This window comes from Anas platyrhynchos, chromosome 1 (assembly GCF_047663525.1).
Source record: "Anas platyrhynchos isolate ZD024472 breed Pekin duck chromosome 1, IASCAAS_PekinDuck_T2T, whole genome shotgun sequence".
NCBI classification, from domain to species: Eukaryota; Metazoa; Chordata; class Aves; order Anseriformes; family Anatidae; genus Anas; species Anas platyrhynchos.
Genome location: NC_092587.1, coordinates 52882942 through 52906075, shown reverse-complemented (window position 1 = coordinate 52906075; position 23134 = coordinate 52882942). Strand labels below are relative to the sequence as shown.

The following is a 23134-nucleotide window of genomic DNA, read 5'->3' as shown; positions in this document are numbered from 1 at the left end:
CCACTGAAGAGAAAGTGAAGACTGATTTGAAATCCTTTGCCTTTTATTTTGGACCTTACAGAATCTATTGAACTATCTATTTCTTACATATCCTTCTGAATACTCCCTTGGATATGGGTAGACGGAAATAAACAGGGGGATTAATTGGAATGTGAGTAATTTTCTGGCAGCTTTACTCAGTTGGCAAGTTGCAGCTGCCTTGGCATAACTTAAGGGACCTGAAGGCTGTTCCAGTCTCCCCCATTACAGCAGCAGAGAATCAATGATCATCTCTCTGTTTCCTGAGCATCTTGTCTGGAGAAAAAAAATAAAGTACTGCAGAAAAAAAATGGCTTTTTAAATTCTAGCTTTTGCTTTTTCATATGATAACCATTTCATTGCTATTTTAGTGAATGTAGATAATAATTTCCCTCAGACATAAACTAAAGACATAGATTTTTTTCTGCAGCTGTGTTTTATTGATTCTTCCCTTAAGTCTTAATTCAACAGATAATCGGAAAGGTATTTGCATCTTCAAGAGATAAGAGTTTAGGAATCAACTGCATGTATGAGGATATTTATCAATATTTATCAATAAATCTCAAAGTGTAATAGGTAGACCTGTGTAGATAAGGCAGGGCTTTGGACCTTGTCATATTTTGTTTGATTAAAAATTTTAAAAGCAAATACAAATTGTATGGAGAAAAGAATTAAAAAAATACTTGGAAAAAAGATAAAAATATTATTTAAAAATACAGGATTTTAAAAAGTAGTTCAATATAGGTATTATTGTTTACATTCTCACAAATACAATATATTGTTTTTTTGTTTTTTTGTTTTTTTTTAACCTCAAAATACTCTGAGTAAGGTTTAATAATCCTCTGCAAAATAAATACCCATATATCCTTGCACTGATAATGCTACAAAAGGAAAGAATTCCCCTAATATCTAATTTAATAGCAAGATACCTTTTTAACGTTGTAAAAGCTTTTATTGAATAACTATTTCAAAGAGTCTTTTATTCAATAAAGGTTAAAAATATGTTTGGCAAAGTAACCAAAAAAAGACATCTTTATGTATGTCTCAAGGACCAGAACCCAGTCCAGCCAAGGAAAACCATGGTGGCCAGAGTGTGCAATCCTTGACTTCATCAGAACACTGAATACCTCTCCCTCTTCCACTGGAATGAGAAAATAGAAAATAATAGGTAATGAATCAAGAATTGTTTGCTAGAAAGGAAGGAAGAACTAAAGAGCAGTCTAAAAGCTACCTACTACATCAGATAATTTCTCATAGATGAAAAAAGAAGGAAGGAATTAAATACAAAGTTTGAATTTTCCTAAAGTTTCAGGAAAGATTGAAAAAAACAAACAAACAAACTTGTTTTAAAAATATTCTTCAGAGCTACTGTAAGAAAAAAAATCATGTACATTTAGGATATAATGGTGTTTAATAAGCATTAAGTATTTGGGAACATTAGATGGATAGCACAGAAAAAGACCTTAATTAATCCAATTGGATTCATTTTTTGAAATGTGTGCAATTAAGAAAGTCATTAGAAACAGCTCTTTGTATACTGCAGAGGACAGATTATTTGTAGTCACAAATACACTATGTCAAGTTCTAATTGGAGTTGCACACATAAAACCTAATTAAAGAGGCATTGTGAGGATTCAAAAGGAACTAAATGATGACTACAGTGTTTCAAACTCTTATTCCACAAAAAGATCTACCTTGACATATTTTATGTTGATAGGGATCAAAAAAGTTTGATTTTCTATAGGCAAATCTAAGTCCAAGTATTCTGTTTTATGTTATCAATGTGACTTAAATGTAGATTACCAGAACAAGAGGTGTATTTTTTGCAACTTTCTTCTCAATCATCTCTCAAGTTTTGAAAAAGATATACAAATGAAAAACATAAAGATGGTTTCAAAAACACACACCTGGTTTTAGGTAGAAAGGGACTAAACTCAGTTAGTATAATATGTTCTTCTGTTAATATGGAAGTAACTGGTGCTTGATGTTCATATGACTAGTCAGATGAAACTTAGCTGCATTGTGATTCTCTCAGGTTAGTTATAAGGTCATGCATACTACAGATTTCTTTTTACACAGTAACTTTACATGCAAGAATTACTTAGGCCTATTGTACAGGACTTTATTTGTGTATGTAAGCATATGCGTATGTCCTCACTTATCAATGCTTTTCTGCAATCTGATTGAGTCAGGAGTTTGTACCTTGCAAACAAAATGTGGAGTACTGTGGAGTAAACCTCTCCAGAACATGTTCATGGGAAATATATTTATTTTGATTTTCCATGGAAGATATAAACCTTACATCTTAAGCTTGTCTTGGAGACGTGAGATTAAAGGATTTATGTTATTACACCGATAAAAGAAATAAAAAAAAAAAAGAGATTCTTATCCAGAGTCAAATCAAACAAGCATTGTAGGAAGTACTGGGAATTTATCTGCTTTTGAACAAGAACCCTGTCAGTATGATCCAGTTAATGGTTAGCTGACTAGCATATAAAGTTTCTTCATGTACATAATTTATGTATAGGATTTAGGACTACTGAGAAAGTGATGCCATAGACCAATTTCAAACTGTACTAGCAGCATGCATAAGGTCAAATCCTCCTCTGTGTGGCAATCTAGGACTATGTAGCAATTGAATGTCTCTCAGACCTTACCTTATGTTAGCACTTTGCATAGGATGAAACATGCATACCCTTCCTTCACTGTCAATTGCCAGGTTAGCAAGAAGGACAAGCTTGCAAGCAAAACTTTCAAAAATGTAATCATAATTTTGAAGGCGATTACATGATTTCCAGGTAAAGCTGTATCTCAGTATGGATACTGTTATTGTCAGTTAAATGTTTTTGTTTGTTTGTTTGTTTTAAGTTTTAAAATGATCATTGCCAAGCTTACTTGTTTTCCATTTCTAAGAAATATTTTACTGTAGACTGCACATGAAATACTAATTATAATGACCAATCAGACACACTGTTGTGCAATATAAAAGGCATGTATCTTTCTTCAGTATGCTTCTTTCTTCAGGGAGATACTTATGTTCTGATATATTGCATACTGTTGCAGATCAAATCAAACATTTGAAAAGGATATGTATCACTGGCACTTTGCAATTTGAAAGGCAAAGCCTAATTCATTCAACTTTCTGTGCTACCTAAATATGTATTTGCCATTAATGAGGCCTTTCAGCAAACATGATTTAGTATCATTCCTTAGCAAAACTCCTGTGGAATAGTAGAATTCAGCTGACATTCACTAGAAGAGTTATAGCAAAAAGGGAAGTGTATCTGGATTCATTTGTTGACAATATTCAAAGTTTGCTGAGTTAATTGTTAATATAGATTTGTTATAAAGGGCTAAAGTTAGTATCACTCGATATTTTAGCTACAAGGACAGTAAAGCATAGTTTCTCCTAACTGCCTCAAAAGCTAGCTGAGGTAAAGTCAGTGGGGATATGTGGTTTTTATAGGGGATACAGATTATTTGATTTTAGGCACCATATTAAGTACCCTTCTTCTGAGGTATGTGTGGGGTACACACTTCACCTATCCCAGAGGGCACTACACACATGCATCTGAACCCTCCATGAACCTCATGAGTAATGATAGGAACTGGACTAGCCCAAAAGTTTGTATGCTGGCTACCAGCCTGGGCTTTGATGAAAACCCCGAGCATAAGGCAAGACCAAGTTACAAGCACAGTCCTATCACTTGGTACAAAAACACCCACCAAGAACAATGCTATGAACAGCTGGGATAGTGTGTGTATTCACAGCCACTGAGAAATAGTAGCTGGAGTTCCTGGCTACAAAATTCAGAATGAGAAACTAGTATCAGTTTATTTAACAGGGAGACTGATTAATCACTAGAAAACAAACAAACAAACAAACAAACAAAAACAACTAAGAGAGAGCACCCATCAACAGAATAACACCCGAAATGCTCTAAATACCTATAACATTTATTTTTGTTTTCTTGGACTGCATGTTCAATTTACAAATAGTAAGGCTTAAAAAAAAAAAAAAAAACTAGATCTATCATGTATTTCACCTCTGTGAGTAAACATTTATGGATGATTCAGGCAACCTAAGCTTATCTTCTCAGATGACTCGAGGAACACAATGGGGTCTAATTTAAAAAAAATTATACACAGCTCCCTTAATTTCTCTTTGATGCCTTAGGAGAAACACTTGTTACAGATATATTTACTGTAATAACCAAATGTTGGATGAAAAGAGATTCTTGTTTGAGGTTTATAAATCTGACATATCATTGAGACAAACTGATAATTACATTTTAATGATGTCTAAGTAGTCAATTGAAACTGAAAGAAATTTAACATCTAAATAGCATTTTCTAAGCAAGAAGCAGGAAAACTTTGAAATTTAGGTTAATGACACTATTATCACTGGAGAGGGATTTGGTCTCCAGAAATATCATATTCTCTCAAGAAACTCTTTAGAGTGAAATGTATTATTCAGGAATCTAGTCTATGCATATAAATTGTGCTAAAATAGTATAACACAGTGCAGTGTGTTTATAACTCCAGGAGGCCAGAGCAGGGTCAATGCATGTGCTTGCTATTTGGGGAACAGGTAGCCAGGACATCTGGGGACCATTAGTACCTACTGGCTGCAACAGCTCACAGTTTGAAACATAGTGCTTCTCCATCCTTAAGTTAGTGGGCAAACTTGCTAAATTACTGATTCAACAAGAAGAAATACATTTTAATGGGAACAACTACCCTTTATTTATTTATTTATTATCATTTTTTTTTAGCTAACTAGCTAATTTCAAATTCTGGTGAATTTTGCCTGAAGCTAATGAAAACTGTGAGAATGTTCTGGCTAGAGTGATGAGTCCCACCTTTGGTTTCATATCAAGGGGAGATCCCTGGCTTTCCTACATCAGAAGTATGGCTTTTACCACTGAACTGAAAGAAAAGTTCACTGAGCCATTAACGCAAGTTCAATATGTAGTATTATTCCCATTTTATAAAAAAAAAAAATAAATTGATTTGGCTCTGGGTACACTGATTTTTTTTTTTTTTTCCTCTAAGTGACAAAGCCAGCATAAGCAAAACTCTCCCTGACCTGAAATTTAATACAAAGGAATGCTTCTTGCTTTATCCTGTCTTTTAACTATTCCTCTGGTAAGCCTGGTTCCCTTGGGATTTTGTGTCCTAATCAAAATTAGCCAAAGAAATCCTCAGAAACTGAGGTGCTCTGCTCATTCTGTTTCAGTGAGACTGGGATCATTGCCCCTGTGGGGTTTGTAGGGCCTATTTAGCAATAAGAACAAGTTAAACACCAGAAATTAAATCTTACTGCTACATCATGAGATAGCAAATTATTCTCAAACTCCTCATATTATCTTTTACAAAGACATCATATAAATTACCATCATCCTTAACGTTACTTTCTCATTTGCATTACACAAATCAGTAATTTTATAGTTACTGTATGTTTCTGAAAGATACTTCTAGGGGTAGTTATGCATAACTAAGTGTTGGCAAAAGTGAACCTGACCTACTGAGACAAGCTTGTCATTAAAGTGACTTTCTGGACTGTTTCAACTGAATACTTTGCAAGGTAAAACATACAAATACATGACTGCATTTTTTTACATGGAAATGTTAATTTTCGTCTACCCTATTGATAACTCACATCCTAATGACAATGCTACAGTTGAATCCCATGTATCTCTCTAAAAAATGTTGTTTTTTTCCTGTACTACAGTTCTTCTACAACTACATATTCTACACATAAATTACCAACACATGGCAGTTATGATAGAAATGTCTTAACATTTATCTGATAGTAAATTAAGATTAATCTTAAAATCAGTCAAAAGGATACTGAAGTGAGAAGCTATGAACATACCTAAAGTAATGGGAAAAAAAGATCTTTGTAACATAGGTATATAATTTATACCTATCACGGTCATTAATAATACATTTCAGACTGGATAATAGTCATAGTCACAAAGGAAAGATTCCTTTCCTTCTAGCAGAGAGTATTTTGATTACACCTAATCTGTAAGGAACCAAGGACAGACAGACACAGGAGAGAAAAGGAAAGACTTGAAAAAGAAGACAGCATGGAAAAGTCTCATTATGTGAGATTAGACAGAAGTCTAATAACTGATTACCTGTATACCTATTATTTCTAGACTGAAAACTCAGTAGGCACTGTCATATATGAAGTAGTATGTGTCAAGTCTTATGGTATTTTATCCAGTTTAAATAACTGTTAATATATGAAAAAGTGAACAAATTTGTCCATTTGTCCCTTCAAAAATGGTGCTGTAGTACCTTCAGTCCTCATAGCTGGAACATAAACAGGAATTACCAAAAAATAAAAAAATAAAAAAGTGAATAGTATTCTTTATGCTTACTAGAATTTAATAAAAAGGTGTAGTAATATACTCTTTACTTACATATATTTCTAAATGAATAGGGAGTGATAACAGATGTATGGATAAGAAATCCAAAGACAAGACTCATCAACTGCAAAATCCCTGTGAATGTTATTCTGAGTTTCTTAATTGAATTTAAAACATTTCTTTGTCAGCTAGCACAATGACTGCTTTTCTATCTTTAATTGCTAAATTGAGGTTAAATTAATCTGAATACTTACATATGTACGTTACACAAATATGCACACTTAAAGACATATTTCATCAGTAGCTTGACATGAAAGTAGTGTTTAAAAATATTCTACATATAAATTCAAAGAAAAGCTGAAACATATCCCTTGCTTTTTTTGGATTAGAATTGCTAATTCTCTTGAAACTTTGCAAAGGAATATTAAAAGACAGAAAGACATGAAAACACCAAACATTTTAAAAATTAGGCTTTCAAAATTAAATAATTAAATAATAGCACTAAATTATGGATGAAACATAAACCTGTTTGTGTACTAAAAGAATTTTCAATGTCATTTTAATTTTTTTTTTCTCAGACACCATCTAATTACACTGGAACTGTGATGCTGCCAAGAGGTTTCCTTTGTGTTTGTAGCTTTATTTTGACAGTTCTCCTTAGCTCCTGGCAGCTGTTATGAGTCAGTGTACTGGTTTTACAAGTAGGTACACCAGAGTCAGCACTAAGGTATTATATGATTTAGGTGAACAACAAACTAGGTTGCTATTTGCTGACAAACACAAGAAAGTGAAGCTGCTAGGTTTTATGGGAAGCCTTTAACTTCTATAGACAGAAATAATACTTTGTTCAATGGATAATGCAAACAATCTTTTATCTGTTCTGAAAAATTCATGTAGTTAGTCACTAAAATGGTTCTTTCACTGCTTGCCTATTTTTTAAGCACTGTTCTTACCAAATGATAAATAATTAATGACAATTTGAAACAGAAAATGTCTCTTTCTCTTACTGTTTTGCAAATGAAACAATATTATACAATTGACAAAATTACAATATTTTTCCTATATTTTATATGCAGCTTTAAAAACAGTTGCACTGGGAAAAAAAAACACAAAAAAACAAAAAACAACACACATGGTAAGTGATAAACAGTCCTAGTAGATGGTCCTGCCTCTCATTATACATCTGCATAAAAACAACACAAAAACTGACATTAGATTCAAGTATGAGCCAATACAAGAAACTTAAAGGTGGTACTCACTTTTTCTTTAGTCTTCGGTCTTTTTCTGCTTGGGTTCCAAGTTTGCCCAATCCCAGAGATTCTTGTGCTGCTGCTTCTGTTTCCATATAGCCTCCTGTGTTGAAAAATGGAAAAAGGAAAACAAAACAAAACACAAAAAAGAAGAACAACAAAAACAAACATATTTTCCTACATCTCTTTCCCAGTTGTTCTCTCAACCCTTCAATACCCATTCTGACCTTCCCCTAGTCATCTATATTTTCTTACTTAATTCATGGCAATTGCTGTTTGTCGAGAACATCTAATGCTGGCAAGTGTTTGCTACATGGAAAAAAGTAGAAGGAAAATTTGCTTCCTCCTCATGTTCAGCAGAAATGTATGAAAAGGGCACCCTGGTCTTCTCCTTTGCTTGTTTGACTCCTAAGTATCAGTCTCATGGTCCAGAGTGAGCAATGCCTTCATGATTTTTTAATCTTAGTTGGGAAACCTGCAGATGAAAGTACCTTCTCAAGAACTTTATGATTATTACTGAAATAATATAGCATCAGTTAATGACATCATGCTAAGGTCTTCACTTTGTCCTCACAGAGAGCCTTACAGTCTTTGATGTCATTATCCTTCCAAACTCCTAAACCAGGGATGACATGAGGAGTTTGTCAGAGGAGTAGAAAGCCTTCTCCTTGGAGAAGCCCCCTAGATACCCAGTTGCTGTCATGCCAGGGTAACCTGAACTTTCTTCAAGTCACAAGGAAAACCTGCAGTAAGCAAGGACACCTGGACCAAACTATAATCATATTATCAACCGTGGACAAAATTGATATTATTAATCCATACTGATCAAAATTATGTCTGTTAATGTGAGACTTTTCCAGTGCAGAAGCTGAAAGATACTTTTTTTTTTTTTTTTTTTTTTTTTTTTTTAAATTGCTGCTTGGATTCAAGGTAGAAGTGAGCTGCTCATGGAGTTGCCAGCACACAGTCTCCCACCTCTGGCTCTAAGCAGCCCTCACACCTGTACGTGCATCTGCATAGACACTGGCTGCAGCACTTCTTTGAAAGCTGCTTTCTGCTGTGCTCCTGTTCAGAAGTGGCACAGAAAGACAACGTTACAGGAAATGCTGATGCTTTTCTCCATTTGTCACTGGCAAATTCTTATTTTTCAACTAATGGATAGTAAACAACTGTAGAGTGGACACCAGGATAATTAGGACAGCACAATATAAAATAAAAGATTTCTGTTCTGATTCAGGGATTTTAAGCATAAAATGAAGTGTAAATGGTATCTAGCAAAATATCATCACAGGCTTTTGCAAATCACATTTACATGCATTTCAACCAAATGGGAACAAAACCAACTGCAGTATTATTTTATGACATTAAATTATAAAAACCGATTTTCAAGCAGCACTTTCAAAGCAGGTGTAGTTCTACCTCTACCACTGGCTAGATGGATTTTTTCTTCAATAAAGAGGGCACTAATTTTCCACATCTCATGATGAGAATGATGCCTCCAACCACAAACACAAAAACCAAAACTGTATACTGTGCTTATTCTCATCTGCTTTTCAAAGTCTTACAAAATATCTCATCAAACGTTTCTTGCTGACTCTGAGAGCAGCTTACCAGATGCTAGGTGTAGATGGTATGATGGCAGTGCAATGAGGGATTAAAATCATAGAATCATTGAGGTTGGAAAAGACCTCTAAGATCATCTAGTCCAAACCTTTAAACTAGTACTAAATTCCACCACTAAACGATGCTACTAAGTTCTACATCTCAACATTTCTTGAAGACCCAGGAATGGTGACTCAGCCACTGCCCTGGGCAGCCTGTTTGCCTCACAACCCTTTCAGTGAAGAAATTCTCCTAATGTTCAATCTAAAGCTCCCCTGGCACAACTTGAGGCCATTTCCCCTCATCTTATCACTTGGAATCAAAGAGCAGCACCTTTACATCAGCAAGATTAAACAGAGAACTGGCACTTCAGTGACTGTAACCAGATTTCTGATTTTGATTCCAACAGCTTTCTTTTTCAACCTTATCACAGTGAAATGATATAAATGTAACTGGTGTCTCTTCAGCGTGACAGAAAGAAAAAAAAAAACAACAAAAAACACCTAAAGTGAACTGCAATAGCTTGTAACTATCAATCAAATAGCTAACACAGGCTTTCTATTGATTGACTGATTGAAGGTCCCCATCTGGTCTCAGTTTACTGTTTGTTATAAATCCAGTTCTTCCTCTATGACTGTAGCATCTTGATGAAAGGCAAGATATGTAACATTCAATAGCTATCCATCTAGAACGTCATTCTTCCTTGACAGCACCATTAGATCACCTTACTTCTTGTAAGGACTAAAGGATATGGGGCAATATTATTCAACAACAGACAGATTTGCTTACTTTCCATTTTAGAAAGTTAATCTGTGCTTTTGACAGAGCTAGAAAAAATAACAAGGCAGTGATACTGCAAATACTCTTTGTTCAAGGCTTATGTCCTATCAGCATCAGTGCTGCTATTACCACTTCACTTAAGGAACAAAACCTGTAAAGTTCTAATGCTCAAGTATTTTGTTCAGAGAATTTTAGTGCTACAGCTCCTACTTTCCTTTGGCAAAATAGCTAATGCAGGAGAATAGTCAGTGACTTGATAGAGCTCACTGTTCACATACTGATCAAACTCAATGAGCCACTCTGAGGATGACTGTGACATTAAATGATAACTCTCATACACTGGAAAGTATTGTCAGCATACTAGACTTTACCACACGACAAACACATCTGGGCCTTTGAATGACCAGGGCACATTGTATCGGATATGGTCATTGTACCTGTTTGTATCTCAGGCATGCAGATGACCATGGTTCTGAACAAACTGATCTTGATGATATGATACGCCATACAGATGAACTAGACCAGGAGGTACTAAAAATCCTTGTGATATGTTGTTCTAGGGACTAGAATATTTTAATTGTAAGATGAGGAGAATATGCAAATGTGTAGTGTGGTATTCCCCAAGAGAGAGGAGGGGATAAATTTAAAATCGAATAAATTCGGAAAATTAAATAAAAGACACCCCTCCCCCAATTATTAACAGAAAGCTTGAAGGATGTAGAAAACTGGAATCCTGATTCTAAGAAAGATATCCTAAGGCCTACGCTTGCCTTTGAACAATGATACAAGTGGTTTAACAGAGATGATAAAAATAGCAAATTATGAAAATAATTAGGAAAAAAAAAAAAGGCGAGTTTAGCAGTGGAAAACTAAATTTTGAAGGTAATGTGGATAAAGGAAATCTTTTGGGTGACAGCCTGGATCTTCTGAAGTTAATGGAACTTTGGAGGTTCCAATATTGCTTCTTAGATGAGAGTATATATTGCACATGATTTTAGAGACATTATGGAACCAGCTACAGAAGTATTATTTGTACATGCAGTGTATAATAATGTCACTGGGATCCTTAATATCCCATGCATTGCCATAAATTTTTAAATTGTTCCTTTAAGCATAATTGTGTGCACGTGCAAATATGCACATAACAAAACAAATTAATGTTTCTGAGGCTCAAAATCAGGTTTCTTGCCTCTGTACTACTCAGTGTTCTATTGAATAAAAGGTATTTTCCATATTCATAAATATAAGTCTGTATCTATATCAAATCAGAATAAGTTTAATTTAAGAAAAGAATCAAATCATATTCATTTATTGATTTTTAATTAAAGAATTAGGTAATGAAAAACATATAAATATACTAACTGCAGTGCAATGATGATATGATTTACTATTTAGGTTTTTGTAACATTATTTTACTATGAATAGATCTATTAATTATATAGCTGCAGTGATATTGAACCTATCATGGAATTAATTCAACTACTACCACTATTTTAATTTTAGTTTATTGTCTTTAAACAATTACTGAATGGATACTGCCACACAAGTTTTTTTGTCTTTTGTTATTTTAAAAATTAAGATGAAGAAAACTATTCTGTAATTCAGTTGCTCAATGTCTCTTAATTTCTTAAAATATTTTGTTCTTTTTAGTTACTGTAAATTTTTGTATATGCTTTTAAATCTAATTTGCTTAATTAAAATGTGCATTGTACTGAAATCTTTGCTACTGAGCTAAAAGACGGTTGTCACAAAAAACTCATTTAATTGCAAATCTTCACTAATAGCTAATAGTGTAATTTCATGAACTGGTGTTGGGAATTACAAACAGGCTTTATCCAATTACGCATATGGCTTATTAATCATGTTGGCTATTATAAGAAATTAATCTATTGCCAGATTATATTGCTCCTGAGGCAATCTTTAAAGGTGTTATTTTATTTGTGTTCATATAGCGAGGAATTGCAGGGAAGACCAATATATTTATTACATCTTTGTCCTCCGTGTTCCTGAGTTACTGTGAAATCAAAAATTATTATACATAATCCATCAGTATTAATAAAATTGATTTTATAGAATGTAAATTTGAATTAATACCACAGACTAAAGTTATAAAATTCTCCATTAATGCAGATGGCGACATGCAGGTGTATCTGAGAGATCCATTTAATGGGATCCTGAAGTACATTAAACTATGAAGATGATTGAATAAATCAGTTTTATTCTTACCGTAGTGAGGAAAAAACAAATTTAAATCAAGATTAGAAATTATTATTATTTTTTAAAGAACACAATATAAATAGGAAAAAGGTTGGGGTGTAAATGGAGAATGCTCAGTCCTTTGATTTTACTCCGATATTTTGATCCTAACTTTGCATAATCTTATGTTGTAGGATTTTATTAATGGGTTTGGTAGTTGCATAAGTTGTGATTAGTATTCGTTAGTATCATATATTAATATGAATTTAGGTGGTATTATTATTTTTTTATTTTTATAAAAAATAATAAAAAATAATAATATATATATATTTAATGTATTTTAATTTATTATTATTTCAGGCCTATGCATCACTTAAGCATTTACATTTACTGCAAACCTTTAAAAATTTTTGTAGGTGTTATATGGTCAACATGCCAATAAAAATTTAGTGCCTCACAAAGCTGTACTCTGACATCTTTGTGACTAGAAAAGAGATATTATTTCGATTTTATTTTACTAAATTTATGTCTGTGTGGCATGCACCTGTACGCTAATCTTAATCTAGCTAAATCAGATAGCCTAGCAATACAGACTGCAGCTAAAGATCAGGGTACATATAACTATGAGCCTGTGCCTTAACTGTGACTTAACTTTCCATTGCTTTTTCTACCTAAATGAAGTTAAATACCTGTTAAATAAAGTTGAGGCATGACTGTTTTTTGCATTTGGTGTGGACATATCTCATGAAACATCACAGAAGAAAAATTTTGCTAGGCATGAATTAGACAAAGATCTTGGCTAGGGAAAAGGGCAAAAGAAATAGGAGGAAAACAAGGTATTGTCATAGGCAGCATAGCTAATTGCAAAAGTACAGTGAGGAGAGCAGTGAAAGGCACTAGCAGATATCTATTGACACACTGCAGTGAGAAAGGCAACTACACCTGCAAGGATTTTCCATATCACATACTTACACCCCTTAGAGTAGAGTGTATACTTACTTCTCTCTTATCTCCTCTTTATGTTTGATTATTTGAGAATACTCAGTCTAATTCAAGAAAGTAGTGAAGCAGCAGGCTCAATCAAGAGGGTAGTTTTAATTTGTGCTAGTAATTTGTGTCAGAAGTCTTCTTTCATTTGTGTTACAGTCATAGCAAACTCCTGACATATAATTAATGATAACAATGGAGTCTAATGGGAAGGTTCTGCCAGAGTAAAGAGAACAAAAAGCAATTTGGAAAACTGAAAAGAAGCAAAAATTAGAAATGGAAAAATGACTGTGAAGTGGTAACCTTGACTCGGTACCACAAATTTCTTACTCAGCTGTCCAAGTCGAGCCTTCTCTTTTTTACCAAACAAGCGTCCTATTGAGGACTTGATTCCTTTCTTCTTGGGAGCTTTGTGCAGGGAGTCCTGACTGCTATTGACACTGCCAAGACCAATGCTTTCCGGCTCCAATGAAGCAGGCAAACTACTATGAGTGATAATAAAGAAATAGAACAGATAACAAGTTGTTATTATTATTATTTAATTTTATTTTCTTCTGAGCAGCTCTGCAAACAAATGAATTAGTTATAATTTAGTAATATTTTTTCCACAAATGAAATTAATTATCACATCTTGCTCCTTAAGTGATCTAGTAATATGTAGAGCAATATGAGACTGGAAATAAATATTTTTAATTTGCTAAGAACTGATGACAAATACAGGATATTCCTCATATTTGTCTTTCTAGGATTTGCAGGATCACTACTTCTAGTAGTGATCAAAACTACACCTTAAAACAGAAATATCTAGCGTTTGTTTTAGCACTGACAAATATTGTCAAGGTCACATAAGAGATAAAGGCAAAGGTTTCTTTCATGGTACAGGAAACAATTACCAAGAAGAAACATGAAGAGATAAGGACATTTTAGAGTAAACAACATGATTTGAAGAGAGTGTTATGTGGTAAAAGTGTTGTACTGATGCATGGTATGGATATCTTACCTTCTGGCATCATTGTGGTATGAAGAAGGAAGGGTATGTGTCATTCTAATAGCTCTGGGTGTTGGAGGAGGAGAAGTTTCACATTTGATTGTGGCTTTATCTTCACGCCCATCTTCTTCAACTACTGCAATCTGGGGGATAGATACTACATTGAGAGCCAAATGGCTTTTCATGAATTTTTCAACATACATTTCACAAATTTGTCAATTGAACTGAAGCATGTTTGGATTCAAGGGCAGGTTTTATTTTTTTTTTTGAACAAATTGTAGGGATTCTTATTGTTTATAAAGACCACTGGGAAATAACAAAATTGCCTAAACATGGCTGCTTGAAATACATATTTGAAAGGACAGAGAGTACACTTGGAGACAAAATTAATTTCTTTTATCCCAAATGGGTTGATCCAGTAAAGGTCTAAACATGAAAATAACCTTATGCATGAGCAGGCCTCTTTCATTAAGCAGGATTATTCATGTAAACAAAATTCTCAGGGAAGTAAGGGAGAAGGTAAATATATAAACAAGACTACTCCCTCTGCAGCTTGTTAAGTGAATGGTCAGAGCACTTGAAAGTAAACATGAAAAAAGGAGTTTTGTCACAACAAATAATAATTTAATTTGAATACTGTCTCCTCTCATGTAAAGATAATTACCATACTCAGCTCCAGTTCTGCAAATACCTTTATATTGCTCTGCAAGATTTCAAGCAATCTGACTGTGTGCCCACACTTTGCTTTTAACTGTATCTCCTTTAAGTGTATTCTGTAGTGGCTCCTGCAAAGTATCACTACTGGGCCTTGATTCTTGGAGTAGCAGTGACCCCTGGAAGCCTTTCAAGGTAGTCTTAAAATTCAAGTATTGGATGAAAAGTAGTGAAAGGGGTGCAGCGCCTGGGAAGGAACCCATTAATTTAAATAGCAGAGGAATATGGCAAAAGCACTCTCCCAAGCTTTTAAAAAGCCAGTATCATACCTTTCTCCGATGTTTCCTTAGATCGCTTGGCTTAAATTGGTGACAAAAGCAGCAACAACAAAAAAGAATGATTAATAAATCTTATTTGAGCATAACAGTGCAACACACTTTTTCTTCTGACATTCAGAATCATGAAATAGATGTTTAATTAAAGACTTTAAATTAATATTTTCAATTTAATAATAATTTATATAAAATATTTTATTTAAAATTTTATAATTTGTATTTATTTAATTTAATAATTTAGTATTAATATATAATATGGCAATATTGTATACTGATTATAAATGTGGTGTCATAACTTAAGATAACCCTTTATAAATACAACATCTGTGAAAGCAGTTCTTTTTTCCCAAAGTTACAATCCCATTTATTTTCATAAATTTAGCAAAGAATAGGATACTCCATATTTATGACGGCAATTTTTAATTTTGGATTTTTCATATAAAACCTTACACTAACCCCATCCCCACAAACATACATATACACACACACACACACACACACATATATATATATATCATATTTGCAGTTTTATATAATATTATAAACTAACCAGTGATTCACCGAGGATAAACCTAAAATATCAGCAAATACCACATCAGAAAAAGTGGTATCTCTCTCCAGTTACCCTGTCTTAATGAGCTTAGCATCTTTGGTCAATGAATACAAATTCACCTGTCTTCTGTACTGCAGCATTATTTGGTGGTAGAAATCTGATAGAATGTGCTTTGTTCAACCCCTTTTCATTTTTATTTTTTGTTAGATGTCTCCTTCATACAAACAGAGCTGAAGAAATTACAGAATGTTTCATTGCATAGATCTGAGGTGTGGAAACTCCTGTGATACTGCTCCTCCAACCTACCCCTACTGGACCATTTGGTAACTTGGGCTCTAGAGACCAGGCTATTACTTAACTCTTCCCCAGCTCAAGTATTCCCACTTGGAGGATGTCTGATAGTGTGCTGTGTCTGTCTCCAGCCAGGAAGGTAATGAGATATTCAACATTCAACTCTTGCTAAAATAGTGCAGGGGCAGTGTACTGAAACAATCAATGTATGTGCTTTGTATGGCGTTACTTTTATGGTTTATGATATGTCAAGAGTCTGGCTGCAATTCATACCGACGTATCCGAGTTTTAGTCCAGCTACAGCTGGATGCCAGTGAGGCCATAGCAACACGAAATGTAGAGTCTATACTGCCATTTTGTATTTGAATCTGATGAACACACTGACTGTCTAAATCAAGGCAACTAGGCAGCACAGGTGCCAACTGGGAGGTCAGTTTAATCATTGCCATTAATCTGTAGCCAAATTGTTTAGCTTAAACGGTAGGTGGAATCAAACTGCATATTGAGGAAGGTGTTGCTTTGGTTAAGTGGGTGGCACCATGGCAGCCTGTACATCCACCTTCTCAACAATGGTTTTTACCACTACCATCTTAATTTCTGCTCTTCAGCAGTGGGAACACCAGGGGGAGAAAAAAGAAACGGTGCCTCGGTCTGTCACACCTGCCAGCCATGATCTCCTCTCACAATAAGAAGCTGCTGTCTTTAGTTCCCAAGAAGGCAGCAAATAGGTTCAGGTGAGTACAAGTTGCTGTCAGTTTCCAGAAAGAGGACAGGGAAGGAATACTCAGCTAGATGAAGATAGACAAAAAATTCTACTCCCACCTGAGTAGGAGCCACATGGAGGATGAATAGCTGGGCTTCACTCTCAGTTCTTCTTAGCTAGGGAACCTTTTCAGCTAGGAGAGTTAATTTCTGCTTTCTGATTGAAATCAAAGCTCAGTTCCCCTCTGCTGAGAGGCCCCATCAGTGGACACTTGTCTCCACATAGAACCATTGCTGCTGCTTCCCAGGAATGGACTGTAGGAGGACACTGATGATGTTCAGATTACCAGAGAAACAGCAAGAAATAAATGGGGTTACATGTATCCTATTCTCCTTGCTGTATATCAGACATCATCAGAATGGGCTGCTTTGATTTTATTCTTAGTGCTTAAGTAGATGAATTCACTCAGGCTCTAAATTTCAGTTTGTAGCCCACACTGAACACCACACTCTGTCTGCTTTCTTATCAATAAACATCTGAATATGTTGACACATGCTACATTGACTTACATGACTATGTGCAGTTCCTTTTCGTCTAGAACCAAAATTATTATTTTTTTTTTTTTTGCAAATCTCCTTTCAAATCAGAATAGACATATCTCAGAACATGTATGTAAAGGTACAGTAATATTAGAGTTTCTTTGCATGATAATTTGGAGTCTAGGTATTGCAAACTATTGGTAATGTTGAAATATACCAGTTAAATGAATTACTGGAAAAAAAGAAGCACCTATTTCATGTGCTTAATATACTGTCATGAAGAATACATACAAACTGGTACAAGTATGATGAGGTTTTAATGCCTGCTACACATTTCTGGGAGGTTTAAACTTGCTAATAACCCCACTGTGTAATAACTACATCACTTCAGAGCTTTTCATTACAAAACATTTTCCACATATAAATGAATTACAGTATTTCTAATGATCTGTTCTGTTTCTTATTATTTCCACTGCCTTTGTGCTGAATGCCCTTGATCCTCAGATTAGGATGTCCCTGGTGAATCACGTAGTGCTCAGAAAACACGATAGCAAAAAAAAATAAAAATCACAGATGTCCATATTCTAAGGAATTTACTACCTATTCATATGACAGAGAGGCTAATATAGAATTAGAGAGATGAGCCATCAGTGAAAAGATGATGCTAGAAACATCACACCTAAAATGGGCATCACAGAGGTTCTTACCAGTGTCATTACCCCCATTCTGTCCATCTCCCTTGCTGGACTGCGAGGTGTGAGTTTAGGAGTTGAGTGTCCACTGGGAGGAGATGAGCTCGCAAGTGATGATGCCGTCACTGAGCCAGTAATGGATGTACCTTGGTGGACTCTGGCTAGGTTTAAGCCTTCCAAGCTCACGCTGGCCACTCTATTCTCTATCTCTTCGGCACGCAGTTCTGTTGACTCTTTTTCTTCTTGGATTAACCTTATGAAATAAAAGAACATGGTTCAACTTAGTTAGAATTACTACTCTAAAGGCATTCTCCGATTCTGAAAGCAAATTTTTCTTCCTTGGTACTTATCATTGTCTCACATATGCACAGAGACTCACATTCAATATATACGTACAACAGAGGTTATATATGCCCACTACTGTGTTTTAATTTCTCATTACAATTTCTTCTTGTGTTTCTGCATACCCCAAAACTAAACCTAAAAAATACTTTGTTTCAAAGCAGATCCAAAAGAAAAAAAAACAACAAATCAAACATGAGTTTCATAGATCAATCCCAAAATAATATTGAAAAGGGTGTTTTTAATCACCAGAATTACAAAATCCTTTTTCTTAATTCCTCTACCCTCAAAAACAATTGAAAGAATGTGCCCAACAATAACACTCGATGTATGACATGTCAGAAAGACTAGTTTCTTTGCAAATGAGAAAGTGCAGGAGAGGGGGAGTTAACAATCTGATTTACCATAGAAAACTAATTCCACTCTTAAGTTGGTTTCATCTGATTTTCTGTTGCTAAAGCATAAACACAAATTCAAAGTCAAATGAAATTGGGCCTTTGGGCCAAGGGAATTGCTAGGATAATCCACATTAAAAACAAACAAACAAACAAAAAAAAAACCAACAAGAAAACATGCAAAATAATTTATGTTTCATCCCTATGATGAAAAATGAAAGTTTCTAAAGTATTATGTTTTTAAGTGATTTTTGTTATAACAACTCTTATTGGCGATAAATACCAGTTTCTTTGACATACAAAGCTTCAACAGGATCTTTCCACTGGATTCTTTAGCGTTGCTTAGATGTTCTTTGCTCATAAACCCACATTAGAAGGAATCTATTTTTGCAAATAGGAGGGAAAAGGATGAGAGATCTAAGTAAAATGACAAAATATGAAGCCTGGAGATGTTGAATCCGTGAAGCAGGCTTGCTTTTTTAGTTATGGTAATAAAAGCCTATATACCAGTATATGCTTATCAGTAGGGGAAATAAACTTCTCTCACAACCTCCAGCAAAAAAGGCTATATGTGACATATAGCCTTTTTCTTCCTTTTCTCCCTTTTTCTTCCTTTCATCACATAAAACTGTACCTACCATCTAAGTCAAGATCCTCTGTTTAATAAAACAACGATCTGACTCAAGATGGCACAAATAATATCTATGTTACCTTTATGTACAATTCTTTGTCAAAATATTTTATAGTATTATGTAATTAGAATCACAGAATGGTTTGGGCTGGAAGGGACCTCAAAGGTATCTAGTTCCAATCCCCCTGCCATAGGCAGGGACACCACACACTAGACCATGTTGCTAAGTACTTGTTAAATTTTTAACATGTTAATATCTTTAAAACTTATATACATGTATTTGTTGAATCTACAGCTTCCTGAATTGGTCACAGCGCTGACTTTGTAATAATAAAAACTATGGATAAAGTTCTCTTGTACACGTGCTCTAAATACACTGTTTTAATGAGACTTAGCCTCCCAACAACAAAATTTCTCTCTACATTTCTTTCTTGATAGGTGCAATGAAGGATGGGATAAAATCCCATCTGAATGAAGAAATTCTGGGAGTAGTGAAAACTGAAAGCTGTAGATCTATAACAAAAAGTCTCCCTTGGAATGCAAAAGTTATTCAAATTCCACAAATTTCAGTAGAGTTCTGTCTTTAAAGATACCTTGCTCAAAGAAAGTTCGAGATCTGGTAGAAGGTAATCTGGTTTTGATTATATTTCTAAACATACTTTTTCTGTCTATAAAATTACCTGAAAGTGACTAATACATTTAGTAACATCATCATCTCCTTCTACAGAAATGAGAGGATGCTTTTGACATACCAGCTTTTTAAAGGTTATCTTACACATGAAAAACACGTAAGAATGTTTTCAGCTTAAAACATAGTTTCATTTATAAAAACTACTTTATTAAAGTAGTTTGGATTCTCTATCACTCCGTTACATTTGCACAGAATTTAGCAAGACATATTCATTTCACTGCCCATTTCCAAGACTTATAAGTCAACCTTGGAGCATGCAAAAAAATAAATCACATTCTGTGGTTCCGTACAAAATCAAAACCATGTCTTGGAAACATGGCTTCTATTAGATGTAACATAGGAATGATCACCAGAAGAAACCATGAACAGCACCGAAGCAAAGTATTTCAGATAGGAGGTCATTAGTGAGCAGGTAGAGTTATGCAGAACAGGGTAAAAAACAAAAACAAAAACATGAAAAGAGGACAATGGAGGGAGATTTGTCAAATGTGCCATGTGTTATTATTATTGTATTTCTTTTCAATTGCCAAGCAGTTCTCTATATGAAACATTTTTTGAAAGTAAACATTTTTTTTTGTGCGGTTGGGAATTGAAGAAAACGATATTACCTTCACACAACAAACACTCTCATAGGAAAAGCAGACACATTATCAATCCTTGAAATGTACAAGTGGCCCCCTAATCATTATGAATGGTATCTGAACTTGTGCACTGAAGAGACCTTAAAGCTGTAAAGAAGAACACCACCACAGCTGGTTCAAGGTTACATACCTGATTTCTTTATTGATTGCATCTAACTGTTCCTGAAGCATCATGGCCAGAGTCTGGGCATCGGAATGGCCACTTGGTGACAGGAGGTCCATGGAGCTGAAAAGTGTTTCTCTATCATCATCATCAATGTCAGACATTTCAGTGTCACTTTCAAATGGATGGCTGCTCAAAACGCCAATCTGCTGTGTCCTATTCCACTCATGATCTCCAAGTGATTTTACCTAACCAAGAATTAGGATATATATGGCTTATTCCATGGAAAACAATTGCAAAGCTGAATTATAAAATGGGAAAGGAAAGCAACTAACGTTTAAGAATACTTATTCAATGATTAATTCTCTGTTAATACTTGCAGTATTACAGCAAGAAGGCATTTGGCATTGCAGAGGATGTAAAGTATTTTCACACAATTTCTAATGCTGTGTAAAGTTAATTCTTATGAAAAATTATGAAGATATCAAGAAAAGACAGATAATCAAGCATGTTTGAACTCTGATGTCTGATTTTCAATGTTTTCTGCCTTCATTTTAGTACAATACTCATATCTGAGTATATAAACATTTAAAAAAACAAAACACCAAAAAACTTGGTGCATATATGTAAGTATTCATTTATTTATTCTGGAAATACACAAACCAAAAGCTTATTAACTTGAAAAACATGCTCTTATTAGGAAATATATGAAAAGAAATTGGGGATTAACCTTTGGTTCATCTCTGCGTACTCCCATCCGTCCCCTCCTAGGTCGCCTTATCACTTTAGTTGACCGATAGTCAGACTGGCTATCAACCAGTGAGCCCACAGAATACCTCAACTCTGTTGATGAGTCAAGGTGAGGCCTGAAAAAAAGAGTCAAAGAAATAGACTGAGTGACTAAATACAGTAATAATAGTGGTAGTAATAATAACAAAAACAACAATCCAATGACCAATCGAGGAACACGGATATTTTTAATAAACAAGTTATGTGAGTTATATTACTATGTGGATTATATTATTATTGTCTGACAAATTCGGTGGCCTGAAAAATTTCTTGGCCTTCTACAATGGGATTACAGCATTGATGGATAAGTGAAGAGCAACTGACATCAAATACCTGGACTTGTGCAAAGTCTTTGATACTGTTCTGCATGACATCCTTGTCTCTAAATTGAAGAGACATGGATTTGATGGATGGACCACTCAGTGGGTAAGGAATTGGCTGGATAGTCACCCTCAAAGAGCTGTGGTCAACAGCTCAATATCCAAGTGGAAACCAGTGACAGGTAGCGTTCTTCAGGGGTTGGTACTGGACCAGCACTGGTTAATATCTTTGTTGGTGACACGGACGATGGGACTGAGTTCACCCACAGCAAGTTTGCTGACAACATCAAACTGTGTGGTGTGGTCAACATGCTGGAAGGAAGGGATGCAGAGGGTCCTGGAAGGGCTTGAGAAGTGGGTCCACACAAACCTCTTGAAGTTCAATAAGGCAAAGTGCAAGGTCCTACACCTGGGTTGGGATAATCCCAAGCACAGATAGAGGTTGGGTGGAGAATGGGTTGGGAGCAGCCCTAAGGAGGATGACCTGGGGGCACCGGTGAATGAAAAGCTCAACTTGAGTCAGCAACATGCACTTGCAGCCCAGAAAGCCAACCTTATCTTGGGCTTCATCAAAAAGAGTGCGGTCAAGGGAGGTGATTGTCCCCCTCTAGTCTGCTCTTGTGAGATCCCCATCTGCAGTACTGCATTCAGCTCTAGGGTCCCCAATATAAGAAGGATCTGTTAGAGTGGGCCCAGAAGAGGTCACAAAGATGATCAAAGGGCTGGAGCACCACTCCTGTGAAGAGAGGCTGAGAGAGTTGGGGTCATTCAATCTGGAGAAGAGAAGGCTCCAGGGAGACCTTATAGCTGCCTTCCAGTACCTAAAGGTGGCCTACAGGAAAGCTGGAGAGGGACTCTTTGTTAGGAAGTGTAATGATAGGACAAGGGGTAGAGGTTTTAAACTAAAAGAGGCTATATTCATATTAGATATAAGGAATAAATTCTTCACTATAAGGGTGGTGAGGCTCTGGTTGCCCAGAGAAGTTGTGGATGCCTCATCCATGGAAGCGTTCAAGGAGAGGTCGGATGGGGCTTTGAGCAACCTGGTATAGTTGAAAGTGTCCCTGCCCATGGCAGGAATTATATAATCTTTAATGTCCCTTCCAATTTAAACCATTCTATGATTCTATGTATCAGAGAATAAATGACAAAAACATATCACAAAAATCAAAACAAAAACGTGAGAAGTTGAAATCTTATAATAAGGAAACTATAAGATCTTACTAGAAAATTAAGGTAGAAAACAAGCAGAAT

At 35.1% G+C, this 23134-nt stretch overlaps 1 protein-coding gene across 15 annotated transcripts in view; it reads right to left on the bottom strand.

Annotated features, from left to right (window-relative positions):
- PPFIA2 (PTPRF interacting protein alpha 2) overlaps nt 1–23134 on the bottom strand; it is a 328207-nt gene that overhangs the window by 26531 nt on the left and 278542 nt on the right. For 14 of the 15 annotated variants that reach the window (XM_072037122.1, XM_072037130.1, XM_027451280.3 and 11 more), the window contains 7 exons: nt 21502–21637; nt 20799–21019; nt 17984–18221; nt 15185–15214; nt 14214–14344; nt 13544–13698; nt 7658–7751 (listed from right to left, as the gene is read on the bottom strand). In XM_072037122.1, coding sequence (XP_071893223.1) covers nt 7658–7751; nt 13544–13698; nt 14214–14344; nt 15185–15214; nt 17984–18221; nt 20799–21019; nt 21502–21637 — 1005 coding nt within the window. The remainder of the gene's footprint in view (nt 1–7657; nt 7752–13543; nt 13699–14213; nt 14345–15184; nt 15215–17983; nt 18222–20798; nt 21020–21501; nt 21638–23134) is intronic. The other variant, XM_038181210.2, reaches the window with a different exon arrangement.